The sequence below is a fragment of the Puma concolor genome, chromosome B3, assembly GCF_028749965.1.
Source record: "Puma concolor isolate L17-30 chromosome B3, mPumCon1.1.hap2, whole genome shotgun sequence".
NCBI lineage: Eukaryota > Metazoa > Chordata > Mammalia > Carnivora > Felidae > Puma > Puma concolor.
Genome location: NC_141672.1, coordinates 144,604,595 through 144,625,991, shown reverse-complemented (window position 1 = coordinate 144,625,991; position 21,397 = coordinate 144,604,595). Strand labels below are relative to the sequence as shown.

The following is a 21,397-nucleotide window of genomic DNA, read 5'->3' as shown; positions in this document are numbered from 1 at the left end:
CTTAGCCAAACCTGCCACTCCATCTTGGTTGACAGACTGGATGCAGAGTCGGCCAAGGGCGGTGGACAGGTGTGTGCACCAGTCAAGCACACAGATCTTGGTTCACCCAAAGGTGTGTTCTTTGAAGCCACTGACTTTGACTCCCTGAAGGTCTTGGGCCACTTTTGGCCTAGGGCAGGAGGTGAGTGGGTGGGAAGTGAGGTGTGTGGGTTTGCTAATAGTCCGGTCCACATTAGAAGGCAGACACAGGAAAAGAATGAGACTATTTTATTAGGCAATGTTGAGCATCCGTTCTCTAAGAACCAAGGCCCGTTGTGAGCACAGGCTCCATGCGCTGGAGGAGGTGGTTTCATATTTCCCAGAAACACTTTATCTGCTCTCCTCTTCCTTATAACAACCCCCTTGACCTGCTACCATCCCCTGGTCTCTACGGTTTCAAGGCTCGAGGACCCAACCACAAAGCGCTGGTAGCATCCCCAGACCAAGGATGACACCTGTTAGAACAGCCCCTGATTCAAGCTCACATCCCTCCGGGGGACAGACTGTGTGTCCTCAAAATCAACACTTCCTTAAAAATATGAAAGTATACAAAAGCTACCAGACAGAATTCTATCTCTGCATATAGAACATAAAAAATAGAAGAACGGGAATGGCCAGTGCAGAGAGATGATCTGGGGGCTGTTTATCTGTGGGGGTGAAGACACAGGCCCCCCTGAAGAGTGCAGGGCTGTCCCACCCTCGATGAGACAGAAACCACCATCGGCCAGGGGTAGGCAGTGGGGGTCCCCAACTTCACTTCCCACTCAAAAACCAAAACTCCACAAAAACCAGTGCATTCCCCCAGCAGCCGACTTCCCACGGGACAGTAAGCAGAGACATAGGCAAATGTGTACATCCCCGTTTATACCCTTCCTGGCGGGCCCTGTTCAGCTCTTAACCAACGGAAAGCCTACCAGGACGCTGGCTCCAGGGCGTACAGCCTGGTGTTTAGGTGCTCCTGACGCTTTCTACAAACAGAAACGGCCTTTGCCTTCACGTGGAGGACCCAGAGCCGGACAAGCCCATCCACCCTGACCTGCAATCAAAGCCCAGGACGCACGCCAGGAAGAGTGGGTTTGGACGGGGCACCCTGGCGTGCCAGCAGCTCGGGGTCAAGGCACCTCAACCCAGCGAGGTGGGGGCGAAACCACCAGCACCTGTGGACCGTATTTCCGAGGACTCAGCCTGGGCTGGGGGCACGCGGCCTTCCGTTCCACATGCGAAACACCCCACCCCCACCCCACCCCGTCCCACTAGAGAGGGGACCGAGGCACAGAGCACCGGGACGCAGGACGCCAGTCGCGCCTGGAAACGAAGCAGTGAGAAGACCCGACCCTCCGTCCCCGTGCCCTGTTCTGGGGGTTCGCCTGCGACCACCGAGGTGTGTTAGAGATGGGGACGGGGCAGGGCGAGGTCCCCGCAAAAGTCCCCAGAGACCGCTTAGGGAGCATGGCTCTCCCGGAGGGACCTCGGTGTCCCGGGGCCCTTCTGCCGCCTCAGCCCAGCTTGTCCTTCACGTGAGTCCTCTGATGGGTGATGAAGTTGGAGCTGTTGCTGAAGCCCTTGCCGCAGTCGGGGCACTTGTAGGGCTTCTCCCCGGTGTGGGTGCGCTGGTGGACGATGAGCACCGAGTTCCAGCTGAAGCCCTTCCCGCACTCGGGGCAGCGGTACGGCTTGTCGCCCAGGTGGGCTCGCTGGTGCATGACGAGGACGGAGCCGCGGCTGAAGCTCTTGCCGCACAGGACGCACCGGTAGGGCCTCTCGCCCGTGTGCGTCCGCCGGTGCGCCGCCAGCTGGGAGCGCTGGCCGAAGCTCTTGCCGCAGTCGCCGCAGCGGTGCGGCTTCTCGCCCGTGTGGATGCGCTGGTGCTTGACGAGGTTGGAGCTCCAGCTGAAGCTCTCCCCGCACGTCAGGCACTCGTAGGGCTTCTCGCCCGTGTGCGTGCCCTGGTGCGCGATGAGGCTGGAGCTCTGGCTGAAGCTCTTGCCGCACTCGCCGCACTTGTAGGGCTTCTCCGGCAGGTGCGTCCTGCGGTGCGTGGCCAGGTTGGAGCTGCGGCTGAAGCTCTTGCCGCACTCGCCGCACCGGTAGGGCTTCTCGCCGGTGTGCGTCCTGCGGTGCGTGATGAGCGCCGAGCTCTGGCTGAACCTCTGCCCGCAGTCGGGGCACCGGTAGGGCTTCTCGCCCGTGTGGATCCGCTGGTGCCGGATCAGGTTGGAGTTGTAGCTGAAGCTCTCCCCGCACTCCTTGCACGCGTACGGCTTCTCGCCGGTGTGGATGCCCTGGTGCGTGTTAAGGCTCGAGCGGTTGCCGAAGCTCTTCCCGCACTCGGGGCACGAGTAGGGCTTCTCCCCCGTGTGGGTCCGCTGGTGGGCGATGAGGTTGGGGCTCCTGCTGAAGCTCTTGCCGCACTCGGCGCACTGGAAGGGCTTCTCCCCCGTGTGGATCCTCTGGTGGGTTATGAGGTTGGCGCTCCGGCTGAAGCTCCTCCCGCAGTCCCTGCATTTGTAAGGCTTCTCCCCCGTGTGCGTGGTCTGGTGTCTGCTGAAGTTGGAGCCGTCGCTGAAGCTCTTCCCGCACTCGCCGCACTTGTAGTACTTCTCCCCCGTGTGGGTCCGCTCGTGCGTGATCAGGTGGGACTTCCGGCTGAAGGTCTTCCCACACTGCGGACACTCGTAGGGCTTCTCCCCCAGGTAGGTGCCCTGAAGGCCGATGAGCCGTCCCACCTCCCGGCCCTGGGCCGCCACCTCCCTGCGGCCCCCGGCCGGGGCCCCTCCCCGGCGCCCCCCGGGGCCACGGTCTCTCTCCAAGTCGCTTTCCCAGCCAGGCCGCTGAGTGCCCGCCCCGTCGGGCCTCTCCGGCAACATCTGCCCTGATTCCGCGTCCTCGAACACATCTTGGTTGGAGTTCTCCCCATCCTCGCTCTGGATCTCAAAATCTGAAACAGGGAAGAAAAACACGTTTCTTCAATTTGTACTCAACCTCCTGTAATGATGAGGAAAGGAAAGCAGAGTGAAATCTTTTACAAACTAAACTTTGTTTTCAAAGCAGGCTCCATGCTTGGGGCACCTGGGTGGCTCAGTCAGTTAAGTGTCCAACCTGGGCTCGGGTCACGGTCTCCCAGTCCCTGAGTTCGAGCCCCACCTGGGGCTCTGTGCTGACAGCTCGGAGCCTGAAGCCCGCTTCAGATTCTGCGTCTCCCTCTCTCTCTGCCCCTCCCCTGCTCATGCACGCTCTCTCTCTCTGTGTGTCACAAAAATAAACACTAAAAAAATAAAAATAAATAAAGTAGGTTCCATGCCCAATGCGGAGCTCCAACTCACAACCCTGAGATCAGGAGTCACACGCTCTACTGACTGAGCCAGCCAAGCTCCCCTAAAATTTAAACTAATGAAAACGAAGAGGCCAAGGAATACTCAAAACTTTTAAAAACCACGTGGATTTCTGGGGCGCCTGGGTAGCTCAGTCAGTTAGGCGTCCGACTTCAGCTCAGGTCATGATCTCATGGTTCGTGAGTTCGAGCCCCTCGTTGGGCTCTGTGCTGACGGCTCGGAGCCTGGAGCCCGCTTCAGATTTTGTGTCTCCTTCTCTTTCTGCCCTGCTTGCGCTCTCTCTCTGTCTCACAGAAATAAAAAAAATGTTAAAAAAGAAAGAAAGAAAAGAAAAAAACCAGGCTGATTTCCTTTCCTTCTGATTATCTGGTTGTCAGACCTCATACCCATGTGGTAATCACCCAGAATTTCTAAGACTTAAAGATTCGGGTCCCACATCTATATCTGTTTCTACACTGGGAAATGAAGTCAGGTGGGGATGTGAAAATCCTAATCAAGGGAAAACAACAGGGAACACAATGACCCCCAAAACTCACCAAGGTGCTATATGCCTAACAGGTGCTCAATTAAATTTGGTGAATGAATGAATACGTTTTTCATTGGTGCCGGAGAAATTTCCCTAAAACTCAGTCTCTTTTCAGGGGTGCCTGGGTGGCTTAGTTAAGCATCCAGCTCTTGGTTCCGGCTCAGGTCGTGATCTCATGGTTTCATGAGTTCGAGCCCCGCGTCAGGATATTCTCTCACCCTCTCTCTCTGCCCTTTCCCCACTCACGCTGTCTCTTTCTCTCAAAAATAAATTAAAAAGCTTTAAAAAAAAAAAAAGATTATATAATAATCTCATGCATCACACTATGGTGTTAATAATCGAACTAGATTTTAAGTAAGACAGATGAGATAACAGGGCCTCTGCAAAAAGGACTTCCAGGTGTCTATATAGATGACTGGAAGCACGTGGGCAGTTAAAAGAGCCCTAAAATTTCTCTGCAGTAGAATGGACCTCCCATCGGTAATACAAAGTACCTACCTTCCAGAAACTTGTCAAACTACTGCCTAGTACTTATCAAACATTTGGGTGAAAGAAGTCATTCGGGAGGATCCCCGAAAAGACATGCATTCCCTTCCTTAACGGAGAGACTCTGAAGTCTATCCCAGGATCAAACCAGAGCAGTGGAGAGCCGTTAGCCTGGATCGCACTGTTCTGATCCTCGCAGAACTGAACCGTGTGTTGATTTAATGACTCTGGCCGATAGTCACGAGCAGTCTGAGAAGTGTCATCAGAAATTAATGGCTGTCGGGAACGTTACCACTGCCAGGAAGTTGTTGGCAACATTGTTTATACCACACAATGTCCTCTTGATGAGCGAGAAGGAAATTTCCCTGTAACCGAAATTCCCAAAAGAACCACTCTCTGATCAACACATTTGTGTTTGCCTCACACCTCTGGTGATGGCTTCCCCTCTCTGCCTTGCCTGCTTGGAAGCTTGGAGTCAAAAGCTCAGAGAAAGAATACTGGATGTTTGTCCCGCCCCCAATCTGTATTCTTTCATCTCATTTTCCCCTCCCGTTATTTTCTTTTTTGCTATAATTTCCTTGTGCCCCGTTCTTTTTTCTTTCTTTTTTCTGTTCTTTCTTCTTTTCTTTCTCCCTTCCTTCCTTCCTTCCCTCCCTCCCCTTTCTTTCTCTTTCTTTCTTTTTGGCTAATCTCCGTAACGTTCCAATTTTAGGACATGTGCTACCGAAGCGAGCACCCTTGTGCAGTTTCCGTAAGCTGTCTTTAATTCTTTTTTGGAATTCTGTAGGGTACAGAAGTAAATCAATGATTTATTGATAAGGATGACAGGCTGATTATCCCTAACACCTAACTTAAGACCTCCAGAAAAGAGCAGATCCATCCAGAGCAGGGAAGACAATTAGTAAAATAATTATACAAAGTCCTAGTGACATTCCCATGACTAAGGCTAAGAAATCGTTTAATTTTTTTTTTAAAGTTTATTTATTTTTGAGACAGAGAGAGACAAAGCATGAACGGGGGAGGGTCAGAGAGAGGGAGACACAGAATCTGAAACAGGCTCCAGGCTCTGAGCTGTCAGCACAGAGCCCGACACGGGGCTCGAACTCATAGACCGCGAGATCATGACCTGGGCCGAAGTCGTCCACTTAACCGACTGAGCCACCCAGGCGCCCCAGAAATCGTTTAAAGTTAGATGCTTGATTCCATGATTATGAGTTTCTGCAAGGTAGGGTAAATTTCCGTATGTGCACATGATCAAATCTGCCACGCATCCCTCAGGGAGAACCCGGGTTCCAGCCGTGCCATCAGTCAATACTGGCTGAGACTGTACTTAAACTCACAGGTAGACATAAGGGTACATTTCATGCTCACTAACACACACTCTGCTGGTAGTGTGTGGGCCCCTACACCTGCCCTCTGGCCCCAGGTCTCCAGGGACCGGTGCAGGCGTGAGGGGCCCGGTGCATGTTCCCACGAGGCCAGGACCAGGAGTTCTGCGCATCCTCGGTTTCCTGCAACGGTTTCCCAAGGTTCTAGCACAGAGGTCTGCCATCACCACTCTTCTACAAGGTCCTCCAGGCAGACGCCCTGCCCTGGTTTATTTTCGGCAAGCCAACACTACCCAAGACATGTTTTTAAAATGACTTTACTAGTTGTTCTCTTCTGAACAAGGACACTAGCTAATAAGCTTTTCCGCTGCCTTAAAATCAGAAGAACTGGTTGGTGTGTTCTGGAACGAGCTCAGAAGCAACAGGGAAGATGAACAGAACCCAAACTCCATTTGTAGTGAGATTAGGGAGAAGATTAATCTGCAGACACCAAAATACATACAAGGGCTTCCAAAAACAGCAGAGACTGGGCAGAGGCCGAGGAGGCAGGAAGTGAAGAGAATAAACATGGAAAGTGGGTGCGGGGGGAGTGGGGGGGGGGGACTAAGGGCAACTGATCTCAATAAGCTCAGAAAGTCACTTCCTGAAGGTAAGGGACTCACCCTCAAGAGCAACAGTGCATGTGGGACCTGGGCAAGCGGGGCTGGCTTCGGGAGGTCAGGATGCAACCAGAATCACCCACATGAGCCACCTATGCAGGGAGCGTCTGTTTCTGCGAAGCGGAGAAGGAGAGAGCCTCTGACCCTCACATTAATCATGGGAATTATTCCTGAGAAAGCGACATAGGTCACACGTTAAAACAACACTAAGCAAAGCAACTGCCTGTAGGAAGGCCGGCTGCGAAGTGAACGGTCGAGAAAGAGCTGGAGCGAGAAAGAGCCGGAGCGGTGGCGGCAGGGCTCCGGGAGGCAGGGGAAGTCCGGAGACGAGAGGACAAGATGAGGACACAAAGGAAAAGAGGCAGACGGGAAAGCTCAGAAAGGGGGAAGGGGGACCCAAATGAGAAAAGCAGTGAAAAGAAGGGGACAGAGAGGACGAGGGGATTAAAGAGAAGGGCGGAAACGGACAAAAGGAGAGGCCACACGCACAGAACTGGAGTTAGCGAGGAAAGAGAACTAAACCAAGGAACAGAACAAACACTAAAAGTGTAACCTGTGAAGCTACAAGGACCCTTGAAAGGTGCGCTGTGTCAGGAAAACCAGCCCAGAGTGGTTAGCGACGAGACGGGACAACAAGGCCCCAATCACTCACATGCGGGAGGAGAACCAGCTGGGCTGAGACTTCTCCACGGGGACATTCAGCGCCTCAGGCGGCAAGAGCCTCGAGGCAGCCCAGGAAAGCAAAGGTGGGCCGGGGATCTCGTGTTCAACAAAACCCCCAAGGATCAGGCCTGCAGGCAAACAGCACTGAATCTGCACAAAGTCACAGAATGTGGGTCCTAGGAGCCCTTCTTGAAGAAACTACCAGGAGGTGAGCTTCGGTCAACCAAGAGATGAAGGCAACCCTGGAGCAAAAGGGCTGGGGATGATCGCCTGATAGCAAGTCTCACACTACTGGGGCGATTACAATGAGAAAAGAGAACGTCAAGGTTACAGAGCGGTGCAGAAGTGATACTCTAGCCAAAATCGGGGCTGAGGGAAGGTGGGTGGGAGACGGGACGTGTTCACTGATTGCCTCATCTGGATACCCAGGAATTCAAAGCGCATCACGAAAAATTGGCAAATTGTGCACTCGAAGTGTGTCTTTATCAGTACAAAAACGGGCGCCTGGGTGGCTCGATAGGTTAAATGTCTGACTTCGGCTCACATCATGATCTCGCAGTTCATAAGTCAAGCCTTGTGCTGACAGCTCAGAGCCTAGATCCTGGAACCTGCTTTGGATTCTGTGTCTCTCTCTCTGCCCCTCCCCTACTCGCCCTCTGTCTCTCTCAAAAGTAAACATTAAAAAAAAATTTTTTAATAAATAAACATTAAGGAGCGCCTGGCTGGCTCGGTCAGTGGAGCGTGCGACTCTTGATCTCGGGGTTGTGAGTTCGAGCACCATGTTGGATGTAGAGATTACTTAAAAAAAAAAAAAAAAAAAAACTTGAAAAAATCTTAAGATTACTGACTAAAATCAGGGGTGGGGAGGAGAGGGACTATCTTTGCCAGATGTTAAAACCTATTACCAAATCTCAAGAATGAAAATATAAATTGACAATAAGACCAACAAAGCAACACAGTAACTCTAGAAATAGACTCAAGGACATGTGAATTCAGAATTTGATGCAGGTGTCACATGAAAAGACAGACGAGTGGAAGGGAAACAAGAATCCGTATAATGACTCTGGGACTTTAACGTATGATAAAGGCAGCCTCTCAAATCCGTGGAGAAGAGACACGACATTGAGTAAATGAGGCTGACGACTGATTAGGCCACATGCAAAAATCTGAGTTGGATCCCATACCAGGAAAAATCCCAACTAGATCGAAGATTTAAATGTAAACAAAACAAAAACAGTGTCAAACAATTAGATGAAAATATGAGAGAATTCCCTTATAATAGGAAAGCTTTTAAATTTTTTTTTTTAACGTTTATTTATTTTTGAGACAGAGAGAGACACAGCATGAACGGGGGAGGGGCAGAGAGAGAGGGAAACAGAATCGGAAGCAGGCTCCGAGCCATCAGCCCAGAGCCTGACGCTGGGCTCAAACTCGCGGACTGCGAGATCGTGACCTGAGCTGAAGTCGGACGCTTAACCGACTGCGCCACCCAGGCGCCCCTGGGAAAGCTTTTAAAAGTGATGCTTGGGGCGCCTGGGTGGCGCAGTCGGTTGGGCGTCCGACTTCAGCCAGGTCACGATCTCGCGGTCCGGGAGTTCGAGCCCCGCGTCGGGCTCTGGGCTGATGGCTCAGAGCCTGGAGCCTGTTTCCGATTCTGTGTCTCCCTCTCTCTCTGCCCCTCCCCCGTTCATGCTCTGTCTCTCTCTGTCCCAAAAATAAATAAACGTTGAAAAAAAAAAAAAAGTGATGCTTAACTTTATGTGATTATCTTCTATCACCTCATTACAACCCCTCCCGCCCTCTGCAGCTTAAGAACCAGTCCTACCCCCCTTTACTAGACAAAGAGGCAAGACTGTGATATTCCAGGAAAGGCCAGAGGAGGGATGGGAGTTATTTAAAAGCTGCTCTCTGATAGCAGAGAGGCACAGGAGCCATTCTGAAGGACAGAAGAGTGGCCCTTCGAGTGATCTGCCTTCACAAGGGCCTCCACGGGAAACACAATCACCGAGGTGGGAAGGATGAAGGATCCTGGCCCCTTCTGAGCATCTCAAGAAAGACGGGCACGGGTGAAGTCAAAAGAGTACAAAGTAGGGGTGCCCGGGTGGTTCAGTCAGTTAAGCGCCCAACTCTTGACCTCAGCTCAGGTCTGGATCTCAGGGTCGTGAGTTCAAGCCCCGCGCTGGGTTCCACGCTGGGTTCCACACGCTGGACATGCAGCCTACTCAAAAAAAAAAAAAAAAAAAGTACAAAGTAGAGTGCATTTGAGCTCAGGCAGCTCCCTCCTTTTTTTATTGGTGGCCAATGAAGAGCATGAAGATTCAGAAACGGCTAGGTCAGATGCACGGGGAGTGTCTTCACCAACACGTGATGCGTGGGGCGGGAAGAGCCGGTCGGGCTGGGAATTTTCTTTCCAAAGGAACTTCACGAGTCGACGTCGTATCTTCTATTACAAGATGCCAAGAGGAGCATATTCTGCAGATGTGGCTGCAAAGAGGGAGGCTGGCAGGAAGGAAGGAGGATGTGGTAGGAAGGCCCAGATCTCCAGGACAGAAAACTCCAGAGATGAGTCAGGTGTTAAGGAAATAAGGAAGAGAGGGTCACATTTTCTAAATAACTTCTCTCCCCTAAAACTACTGAAGTAGCAAAGAAGTTACCTTATCTATGTGGAGACTTTAAAACGAAGGTTTTGGACTGTCCTGTGCAGTTTAAGAACTGATGAGCCTCACATACACTCTTTATTCAGATTATGCTATTTTCAGACAGTGTGAAGTACTGTGAAAGCAATAAAATAGGGTAATGTGAAAGCCAGCGGCCAGAGGGCCCCTCTTGAGAAGCTGATATCTGGCCAAGATGGGAACATTGGTCTAACTGACTTTTTCTTTTTTGATATTTATTTATTTAGGGGGGGGGATGCAGAGAGAGAGGGAGACAGAGGATCTGAAGCTGGCTCTGTGCTGACAGCAGAGAGCCCGACATGGAGCTCGAACTCACGAACCGTGAGATCATGACCTGAGTCCAAGTCGGACACTGAACCGACTGAGCCACCTAGGTGCTCCTCTGAATGACTTTTTCTTTTTGTAGTAAAAAAAAAAAAAAAAAAAATTTTAACATTTATTTATTATTGAGAGACAAAGAGACACAGAGCATGAGCAGGGGAGGGGCCGAGAGATGGAGAGACACAGGATCTGAAACATGCTCCAGGCTCTGAGCCGTCAGCACACAGCCCAACGCGAGGCTCAAACTCATGATCCGCGAGATCATGACCCGAGCCGAAGTCGGACGCTTAACCGACTGAGCCACCCAGTCACCCCTGAATGACTTTTTCTTAAGTAAACATTACGCACAATGTGGGGCTCAAACTCATGACCCTGATATTAAGGGTTGCGTGCTTCAGCAGCTGAGCCAGCCATGTGCCCCTCCTCTAACTGACCTTAACAGTTATCTGTACAGTATCGACCCAGTTGATTTATTCATATGCTTCACTGTAAACACAATTAGCAAGCTTGTTCCTCTTGGATATAGCGCTTAATTACCCACTTACTAACAGCGCCATATATATTTGTCTGTGACTAACTTCAGGTTTTAGAAAGTATAAAAAGATTGTCAAAAATGCACCCCTGAGGGGCGCCTGGGTGGCTCAGTCAGTTAAGCATCTGACTTCGGCTCAGATCATGATCTCACAGTTCGCGAGTTCTAGCCGCGCATGGGGCACTGCGCTGACAGTTCGGAACCTGGGGCCTGATTCGGATTCTGAGAGTGTGTGTCTCTCTCTGTCCCTCCCCTGCTTGTGCACACCTGCTCTTTCTCTCTCTCAAAAATAAATAAATAACATAAACTTTTTGAAAAATGCATCCCCAAGACAGACTTCAAATTTATGGTTCTCTCCCTGTGCACTGCTGGTGGGAATGTAAAATCGTGCAGCCACTATGGAAAACAGTGTGGCGGTTCCCCCCAAAAATTAAACACAGGATCACCACATGATCTAATAATTCTACATCTGGATCTTTACCCAAAAGAACTGAAAGCAGGGACACAAATAGGTATTCTTACATCCATGTTCATGCATTACTCGTAACAACCAAATGTTGAAAACAACCCACACATGTATCAACAAATGAGCGAATGAAATATTATTCGACCTTGCAAAGGAATAAAACTCTGACCCATGCTTCTACACGGATGAACCCTGAGGACATTGTGCTAAATGGAATAATAAGCCAGACACAAAAAGATAAATGTTGTGTGATTCCTCTATATGAGGTTCCTGGAGGAAGTTCATCATAGGGACAGAAAGGACAATGGTCGCCAGGGGCCGCGGGGGAAGAAGGAATGGGGTGTTACTGTTCAATGCGCACAGAGTTTCAGATCGAGAAAAGGAAGAAGTTCTGAAGATGAATGATGGTGGTGACAACTGTACCACAATATGAATATACCTAATGTCACTGAACTGTACACATAAAAGTGATTAAAACGGCGGGCCACCTGGGTGGCTCAGTCGGTTGGGCGTCCGACATTGACTCAGGTCATGATCTCATGGTCGTGGGGTCGAGCCCTATGTCAGGCTCTGTGCTGACAGCTCAGAGCCTGGAAGCCTGTTTCAGATTTGTGTCTCCCTCTCTCTCTCTCTGCCCCTCCCCCGCTCGCATTCTGTCTCAGTCTCTCAAAAATAAATGAACGTTAAAAAAAATTTTTTTATGGTTAAAATGGCAAATTTTATATTCTGTAAATTTTATCACACTAAAAAAAAAGAATATATGGCTCACCTCTATCAAATTTAAAATAGGTGACATTACCTCCTAATTCTGAAGTTAATTTTAAAAGATTAAATAAATGCTCAGAAAGGCAGAGAATTCTCAGAAACATGCTATTAAGTTTCAGATGGTCCAGTAGGCAAAAGAATAGTTATCTTGTTGTAATGAGTATTTCCCTGATCATTCCTAAGGTTGAACATCTGGTTTCATAAAGTTACAATTTACTTTTCATTTCTAAATTGCCCGTTCATATCTTTTATTTATTAATTTTGAGAGAGAGAGAGAGAGAAAGAGCTCACATGCATGAGCTGGGGAGGGGCAGAAAGAAGGAGAGAGAGTCCCACGCAAGCTCCAAGCTGATCGCTCCATTGGGGGTGTGTGTGGGAGCCTCGATCCCGTGACCCACGAGACCATGACCTGAGCCGAAATCAAGAGTTAGACGTTCAACCGACTGAGTCACCCATGCACACCCCCGACCATGCATATCTTTTAATTACCTTTCATTGTTCTGGGTTGACTTTTCTTATGATTACAGAACCTCTCACAGATCAAGGATCTTGGGCGCTTATCTGCTACACCGCAGACTTTGCTGCAAATATTTCCAGTTGGTGCACTGTTTTTTAACTTTGTGCATAGTACCTTTTTTACACAAAGGACTTTTCTGTTTTCCTGTGTCCAATCCATCTTTGAGGATTGCTGTCTTGCTTAAGGCCTTCTCCACCACAAGATTATAAAAAGATTCTCCTACGTGTCATTCCAGGTCTTTTAGAGTAGAGAGCTAGAATCCATCTGGACTTTATTTTTGTCACTTGTGAGGCAGTATCTATTTCTGTGTAAGTTATGAAATAAGGATCCAATGTTAGTTTTTTCAAAATGGCGAGACCACCGTCCAAATACCATTCACTAAACAGTTCTCGAATTGCCATATGACCTTTTTCTTCCCTTCTGGGTTACTGAACAAAAGCTGCAGGCCAAGCTCAGGCGAAAGCAATGGTTCCTGGATTTTCCCACCCAGGACACAGGCTCTAGACTCACGTGCACAGCACATCCCTGCTGGGGTTCACAGGGCCGTGCGTGACCCCTGCCTGGCCAGGCGCCTCCTCTTTCTCTCTCACACCAGGAGGCATAACACAGCGAGTGTGCAGAAAACAGCTATCAGTAGGGAGATAAACCTGAATTTACTGTAATTCATTTACAACAATAAAATAAATTAGTCACAGGCTTTGGCACTTTAGCATGGGTTAGGCTTCAAATTCTGATAAAGCCCCTCCCACCTGACTGCGACACCACCGTCAGAGCCATTGGTCGAAAACGCAGGCGTTGACTGGGCTACCCCTTGGGGCCCAGTCGAGCTCCCCCATCGGAGCGCTGTCCTGGCAAGCCTGGCAGGAACCTGCTCACACCTGAGCGACTGGGAGCGCTGTCTCTGTTCCACCTGCACTCTGGCCGCTTGAAAGCTTAACCGCTGTGAGCTCTGTTAGCAGTTTAAACGAGTGACTGCCGAACATCCTACAGGTATGACATTCTATCTAAGAGCTCTGTGTGGTACACATTTCAGATATTTACGTGAATTAAAGGTGATTTTTGTTTTGAGGCTGAGAATCGTAGCTTTATTTATTTTTTTACTTCTTAATGTTTGTTTATTTTTGGGAGACAGAGAGACAGCGTTGAGTGGGAGAGGGACAGAAAGGGAGGGAGACACAGAATCCGAAGCCGGCTCCAGGCTCCGAGCTGTCAGCACAGAGCCCGACATGGGCTCAGACCCACAAACTGCGATATTGTGATCTGAGCCGAGGTCAGCCGCTCAACCGACTGAGCCACCCAGGCACCCCAAGAATCGTGGCATTAAAAAGACAGACACCTTCTCTGCTCTCCTTCTTAAGAAAAACGAATGTATTTGCTCTGTTGTCATAAAGGGAGCATTTTGCTGTGGCAGAAAACTCAGAATAGGTCACCTGTTGCCTGTGCTCAAAAGCCAGATGATTCTAAAGATGGCTGGAGAGGTCAGCTGTGACTCTGGCTCGACTGTTGGACAAGAGTAGGTCTGAAGTGGACAACCTCCAATGCTCTCTAAGCCAGAGCAGAGCCTCTCAAACTTCCAAGTGCAGACGAACCACCTGGAGTTCTCGAATACAGATTTGGCTTCACTTGGGTTGGGGTGAGACTGAGTGTACCTTTCTAACAAGCACCGGGTGATTCCAGTATCTTTGGTCCACGGACCACACTTTGAGTAACCAGGCTCTAAGCAGTGGTTCTGAAATTTTGCTGCATCTTAGGACCACTCGGGAGCTTTCAAAACTTCCTTGCCTGGGCCACAGCTCATGGCAACTAAATCAGAAAATCAGAATCCCTGGGAGTGGGCTCTGGGACCCCAAGTGGTTCCCAAGTGTGGTCAAGTTTGAGAACCAGAGGTGTAGCATGGTGGCCCGCGAAGTGGAGACAGCATCAGGATCGCTCGGGGGGCTTGTTAAACCCCCCATGCTCAAAGTTTCCGGTTCCATTGGTCCGGGGTGGGGCCCAGGAATTTCGTTTCTAACACATTTCCAGATGACGCTGATGCTGCTGGTCCAGGGACCACACGTTGCACTAATGGTCAGAGGACTGATCTATCAGGAATTTATCCATCTTGAGCCCAATAATTTCCCTTTGCTCCCCTCTCATGTCAGCAGTCTCTTTTTTGGGTGATGGAGCTTCTGTGGGATGAAATCTATGTATCAGGAGAGAAGCATTTCCCCTTTCCTCTGATGTAGCACCAACACGGTAGTGGGGAGTCTGGGGAAGGCCACCGTAGGCTCCAACAGTGTCTACTTACCTCTTACAGAAAGTTGGATGAAACCTGGGTAGAGCAATTACAGAACAGCACTGGGTCAAACTGCCTCAATTCTACAGTGACTAGGGGCGCCTGGGGGGCTTAGTTGGTTGAGTGTCCCACCTTCGGTTCAGGTTGTGATCTCACAGTTGGTGAGTCCGAGCCCTGAGTCGGGCTCGCTGCTGCCAGCGCACAGCCTGCTTCAGATTCTCTGTCTCCCCCTCTCTCTGTTCCTTACCCCGATTCGGCGCTCTCAAAAATAAATAAACATTTAAAAATATAAAAATAAAACAAAAGCTTAGCACGGCTTCCTCAAGGAGAGGCAGAAAGCCTGGAATGAAGAAGCTGTCTGCTTCCTTCGTGGACTGTGCAGGGGAGCGTCTCCACACCTGCAGATGGGCAGGAAGGATTTACTTATTCATACCAATAACACTTCGTGAGTTCCCATTGTGAGTGGGGCACTGTGCGCAGTGCTGAGGGAGAAGGAAGGAAAGGAAAGAGGGAAGGAAGGAAGGAAGGAAAGACAGAAGGAAGGAAGGAAAGGAAAGGAAGGAAGGGTAGGACGGAGGGAGGGAAAGGAAAGGTAAGAGGTTCCATGCCTTCTGGGATTTTATAGGTTCCTAGAAGAACTAAGTCAACCCTTCACATAACTGGAAAACAACATGGAACATAATCAAAAGCTAAAGGACAAGGAGGTTCCAAACGCCCTGGGGGAGATGGTTTCTGGAAGAGATGATCAGGGACACTCTTGGGTGGCTGGACCTGGGGACAGGAAGAGGGACCAGAAGTAAGGACAGCTTTATGGAGGGTATCTCCAAGGGTATGCAGTCAAAGGACTCCCGGGGTTTTCTCACACAGGGACGGGACAAAGCCATTCCAACTCTAAATTCAGGAGCACAGATGAACGCTAGAAAGCACCAGCTACGTTCCAGGAACAGCAAGATCTGGTGTGAATGGAGCAGGGGCAGTGACGTGATGACCGAGGGCAGCCGCAGGGCAGGTCACACAAAGCCCCGGTCCCGGGCCGAAGAAATAGGTCCTGCTGGATTTGGAGACACGGGGGAACTCATGAGAGTTTTCAGCAGGAGAGCGCCCGATCACTCAGGTGGGACTGGAACAGGGGCAGGGACGGGGAAGAAGCCATGCCTGCTACGGGGGTGCCGGTGAGAAATACCAAGGGCCTGGCTCAGGGCTGTGAATGAGGACGGAAGTGTCCTTGGGAAACACAAGGAGAGATGAGTGTTACCACCTCAGCTATTCACACAAGTCCTGTCTTAACTGAACTTATAAGAACCTTCAAATGTGAGTACCTAGATGTGCCTGGTAGTGAAACATTAAATAACCACTGTCTAACCAGGCCTTGCAATGTCTGGTGCTGGATAAACATGTCCAAAGGTGCCGAGCTGCACAAACAGAACGGAGGTCAAGTGGTCTTACACTGAATAAATGAGAAAGGACGGAGATGATCACAGGTGTACCTCTGAGTAATCACGGGGCGGGGGGCGAGGAGGACAGACGACTTTATGAAATGAATGGAGACCAACAAAGCCGATCGAAAGGGCAGAAGACAGAGGACTGAAGAACCCATCTTGGATGTTCTGGGGCTGATAAGAGGCACAAAGCCCTGCAGCAAGCCAGGTGGGGAGGGTCGTAGCAGGGGGTGCCTGTAACCACCTCAGACACCTGCCGAGACCTGACCCTCTGTTTTGTGACTTCCCCAACTAAACAACCCAGGGGTCACTCCCCAGCCCTCAACCCCTCTGGCCTCTCCACAGCCTCAGACTGAAGAGCCTGAAGTTCATCACAAGCTTGTCACATCCGTCAAGAGGCAAGTAAGTTAAGTTTTCAGGATAGGATGACAGATTTTTGGTTTTGTTTTCTTAAATAAGAAGAGTAAGATTAAAAGTTATTTTTCAGGGCCAAAGAAACTCAGGTACTTCGCTTCAAATAAAACCTACCGAACACGAGGGTATTCACTTTCAAGTGCCCCCGTCTCTGTAAAGACAGCTTTCATACTATTCTTCCTTTCGGGTCTTATACTCTAATATAAACTTCTGCCTGCTGCTCAAAAAACAAAACAATGCGAAAGAAAAAACTACGAAACACACACGGAAGCACACAGACCAGAGCGCGAATCCCGGCCCCAGCACTTGGCAGCTGTGTGTGACACTGAGTAAGGCCTTGACCTGGTGGAGCTTCCATTTCCTCATCTGCAACAGGACAGCGGCCCCCAGGATTGCCAGTGAGATGGCCACATAAGGTGCCCAGGGCAGGGCTGGGCTCACAGTGGGCCCTTGACATCAGCCCCTTTCTCCAAAAGACAGCTTTACTCATACCTCCCACGTCCCTAGGCATCGTCACAACCTCTGCTCCCAAACCACCTTCCTTTCCTTCTCTTCTCTTCCAGTCTTCTGAATCCTCCGGACTAGACACCTCTGAGTCAGCCCCCTTTTGTCTTCATCCTCGCCTGCGTCCGCTCTTTCCAACCCCTCACTGGGAACTATCGCTTTGCACCACATCTGTGATGAAATGCTTAAGAACGTGAACCGGGTCCTCAGACCCATGAGTTCGAATCCTGATTTGGCCTTGTACTCACTGCGTGATCTTCGGGGAATCACTCAGTTTCTCTGGTGATAATCCCGCTTCTCTCCCAAGATGGTGAAGGGTCTGTGAGTTTTGCATCATAGATACTAGGCACAGGGCCCGGACCAGAAAAGACTCCATAAATGCTAACCAGTGTTACTCTCAGTTCACCTTAGGTGTGTCCGGTCTCCTCCCCTTCTCCAGCTGTCCCCACCTCGGCCCAGCCAAGGCCCGGCTGTTGTCCTGTCACCAGCATCTCCCTACTCGAATCAAACCTACTTCCTGTTGCCAAACTCCGCTTCCTCCCATGCTTGGGCTCTAGTTCAAGAACCTGCTGAGGCCAGCGACATCCAGTCCAAGCCCACCCGGGCCCCGTGCTCCACATCCTACTGCTTCCTAAAAACACACTTTCTACTCCAACCAGCGGGCCTCCCTTACTGTCACCTGAACCAGCGAGCTTCGTGCCAACCCCTCCCCGCCGCCCTGCACCTTTTCCAAATTCCACTCCAGCCGACGACCTCCTGCTCCAGTCCCACATCCTCCCTGACCTCTCCCGTCCTCTGCTCTCTCTGAACGTCTACGGTTCTGGGCAGTGCAAAGGCAGCCACGATCGACGGGTCCTGGAGCAGCCTAAAGGAAGGCATTTGGTAAGCAGGGAGCTCAGTCCACAACCAAAGCCCCGAACGGAGACAGAGTAGTGAAATGGCATGTCTACGTCCCAGAAGGTATCGCTGACACGGGAGACAAGTATGTTAACTGTTGCCAAGAGCCTGGGATGACTTCAACAGACAGTTCCTAGGCATTAGCTGGCTTACTCGTCACTGATCTTGGTTCCATAAAAATAATCACTCTTTGAACATAGGATTATCTGGTTTTTCTAATTGCTGGCAATGCAAATATTTGAACGTTTATTGCACAACCAAGGGAAGGTGCCAAGGGGGGTGGTTTACTCGGTCTCGAGCCGCCCTCCTCCCCCACCTCCACCGGCTTCCCACCCTCGCCAAATAAGCACAGACATAAAAACTGCGCTTACTGCACAGACAGAGCTCCGAGCGTAGTCCTGTGAAATTCTGGAACTGTCACTGCACACAACAAGGGCGTTAAACGGGGTGACAGCGTTCTGACCGCCTGCAGACAGAGCAGGAGAATGGGCTGCACCGGGCTCCATCCTGGACGCCACGTTCTCCTCTGCCACAAACACCACACTCCCCCTCATCGGAGGCATGTGCCCACCCTCCCGGTGAGGCCCGGCGTCTTACCACCGTCCCGAAGGGTCTGCGTCAGGTCCTCCACCAGGGCCACGGCCTCCTCGCCGCTTTCGGGCCGGTGCTCTTGCAGCCAGGCCTGGATTTCTCTGGGGAGCACCGTCAGCATCTGTTCCTTGGTGTGCACCTCCGGCCTCAGCCAGCGCCGACAGAGCTCCCGAAGGCGGCCAAGCGCACCCTGAGGCCCTCCAGCAGCCTCCCCGTGGGGGCTGCCCTTGCCGGCGCTCTCGGACTCAGGGCCATCCTCCTGAAGTACAGCTTCCTGCACCCAAGAGTCGTCCTCCAGGATCATGGTGGTGACCTCCTCCTGTTCGTCTTCCTCATGAGGCGCCTGGACCAAGGGGCTCAAGGGAGTGCTTACTCTCGGCCCCTCTGCAGCCATCATCCACCTTCCCGAGGCAATCCCGCAGGCTTCGAGCCTTGAACGTCAGTCTTCTAGAGCCAGGCTCGTCTGAGAAGACACCTCCGTCCTCAAATTTCAACAAGTTGTCTGGCTGAGAAGTGAGAAAAGGGAACCACAATCAATAAGCAGACTGTCCTACAGGGATCTAACTCACAGCAGCCCAGGTCAGGCCACCAAGTGATTCTTACCTCCACAGATCAACAGAAGTTTCCTGCCTCTCTTAAAGGAAAAATGGCTTATTCCTGAAAACTTTTCTACGGCAATAGATGAATCACAAGCACAAAAAACAAGCACTTTTCTTTCCAAAAGCAGGAGTATCAGAAATCCAAAGCCCTCCGAAGAACCCAGGACTGAGTTACTCTGCCCTGAATCAGTTCAAACTTGCTGCGGAATGACCTTGACCTAACACACAACTTAGTCACTTAACTTCAGGGACCATCCTTCTTACGGGGACATCTTCAGGATTGGCAATGGATCAGGTGTGAAGATACTGTGAGCCTTGCTGGAAGGAAGGCAATACCTTAACTGCATTATTACCATAGAAGTATGAAGTTTTAAAAAATAAACAGCAATGCTTTGATTAAAATTATAAATGAGAAAAAAAAAGTATGAAGTTTTAAAATGTTCATTCTCCTCAATGCAGACTCGGCCCCTCAGGAATTTATCTTTAAAAATAATCATCTTTGTAAAGAAAAATATATTTGCAAGGAAACAAAACCGTGGCATTGTTCCTAATTGCAAAACAAACCTGACGTTTTAAAAATCCAGCAGCAGAGGAATAGTGAATTATGGCACAGCCACACAGTAAAATATATTTATTTTATGCCAATTTTTTAAAAAATATGCTGATTTAATAATGGCTACCTTGGGGCAGGGGTACTGACTGAGAAGGGGCTCAACAAAGCCTTTGGGGTGCTAGAAACGTTCTACACATTGATTTGATGATGGTTGCACAAAACATACATATGAAACCTCAGATTTGTGCAATCTGCTGTAGTTTCAAATATTTTAAAAAATTATGCTGACAAAGATTATTATTAACCATTAATAATCTGGGATAATCTTCATAAATATGAAAATTATGGAAAAAAACACACCTAGCAAAACAGAAACACTAGACAAAGTATGACCCCAAATCCCTTTAAAAATGAACACGTACACAAGGCAAAAAAACAAAAGAAAACAAAAACTTCGGACGTTAATTACACAAGATGTTGGGAGCAGTGAAATTACTACTCAAAGACTATAAAAGGGAAAATTATTCTTTAAAAATCATTACTATATCGTAAAGACTCAGATAACAACCCTCCTCCCCCCCCCCCCCAAAAAAAAAGGGAAAACTGGGAAGGAAAAACTAAAAAAAAAAAAAAAAAAGAAGAAGAAGAAGGAAAAAAAGAAGAAAGCTAGTGGGAACACTGAAGCTCTCAATGTGTTATTTACCAAAGGGCTAGAAGAGGCACAGGTATAACAGAAGTCCTGCTCGGGAGCCCGGGAAAACTGCACCCGGTGAGCTCATTCGCTTTCGGACCCGGGCAAGACACGCCCCCTCGGAAGCTCAGTTTCCCCATCCGTGAAACCAGGAGCTGAGCGGGACGCCGTCCAGCGTGCCTTCCAGTCCCAATCCCGCGCCCCTGACTGAACTTGCAGGCAGGTCACCGCCCGCGAGCAAGGTTCGGGTGCGTTCGCCGAGCGGACCCCAGGCGTCCCACCCTGGGACCCCGGCCCACTGTCGCGGACAGCGCCCCCGACGCCCCTCCCCCAGCAGGACTGCCCGCACTGGCTCCAGGCCCGTTATCCCCTTGCTGCGGGCTACTTCCCCGGCCCGCGCAGCTCCCGGCCCGTCTCTCCGGGCTCACCTCTCGGGAGACCAGATCCGGCTTCCGCAGCCACTCCGCACGCAAAAGCGCCCCCGGGCACAACACGACCCCTCCGGATCCACCGCGGCTCGAGCCCGAGGGGCACCGAGAACAATGGACGGGAGAGGCCCGCCCCCCACCGCGCTTATTGGCCGCCGAGAACGGCCCCTGGAAATCCTGCTCTTCTACTGGTTCTCCTGAGACGGCCAGAGGGAGGAGGCTGGGCCGAGGGCATTGTGGGAGTCGTAGTCCACAGCGGCGGCCCGGGCCGCGGGCTGGGAGCGCCGCTCAGCGTGGACGGCCCTGGCAGTGCGGCAGGCCAATCCGCGGACCGGCCCTCAGGACCCCAGGGTGGACCAGAGCTGTGACCTGATGCGGGTCATTTCACTTCCCGAAGGCCTCCGCGTACTTGCCTATAAAAAATGAAAGTTGTGTGGAGGGGACTGCGTGGCAAGGCATGTTGTTAGGCGCCTCCGAAGGCTGTGCCCGGAGCAGGCGGGAGTCCGCCCGGGAAAAGCACCCCCCTCCCCGCGGCTGCCCGAGCCCGGCGCCCCCTCCCTCAACCTGCAAGTCCACGGTCGCACCTGGCCTCGGCACACCCCTTTGTTTTCGCACGTGGCGTTCCTGCTGGAGGCAAGTCCCCGCCTCTTCTGCCACCGAAGAACTCCCTTCTTTCGTCCACCTGGTCTTCTCGGAG

General features: G+C 50.8%; 1 protein-coding gene across 3 annotated transcripts; it reads right to left on the bottom strand.

The window, feature by feature from the left end:
- Positions 1–252: 252 nt before the first annotated feature.
- On the bottom strand, positions 253–21,090 carry ZSCAN2 (zinc finger and SCAN domain containing 2). 3 transcript variants are annotated; one of them, XR_015252952.1, is made up of 4 exons: positions 20,701–21,089; positions 18,436–18,935; positions 1,122–2,977; positions 253–1,075 (listed from the first exon to the last, which is right to left on the bottom strand). XR_015252952.1 is itself a non-coding variant. In XM_086711636.1 (3 exons), the coding sequence occupies exons 2-3, from the start codon at positions 18,824–18,826 to the stop codon at positions 1,536–1,538; spliced, it is 1,833 nt and encodes a 610-aa protein (XP_086567762.1). In that variant the 5' UTR covers positions 18,827–18,931; positions 20,701–21,090; the 3' UTR covers positions 253–1,535. The 3 variants fall into 3 exon arrangements, 2 of the variants coding, with proteins under 2 accessions (XP_086567762.1, XP_086567761.1); XM_086711636.1 differs by having other exon boundaries at positions 253–2,977; positions 18,436–18,931; positions 20,701–21,090; XM_086711635.1 differs by having other exon boundaries at positions 253–2,977.
- Positions 21,091–21,397: the final 307 nt, after the last annotated feature.

Coding starts and splice junctions, on each gene's coding strand:
- ZSCAN2 (XM_086711636.1), bottom strand. CDS start 18,826: ATGATGGCTGCAGAGGGGCCGAGAGTAAGCACTCCCTTGAGCCCCTTG. Junction 2,978..18,435: donor GCAGACCCTTCGGGACGGTG/GTAAGACGCCGG, acceptor TCCCTGTTTCAG/ATTTTGAGATCCAGAGCGAG.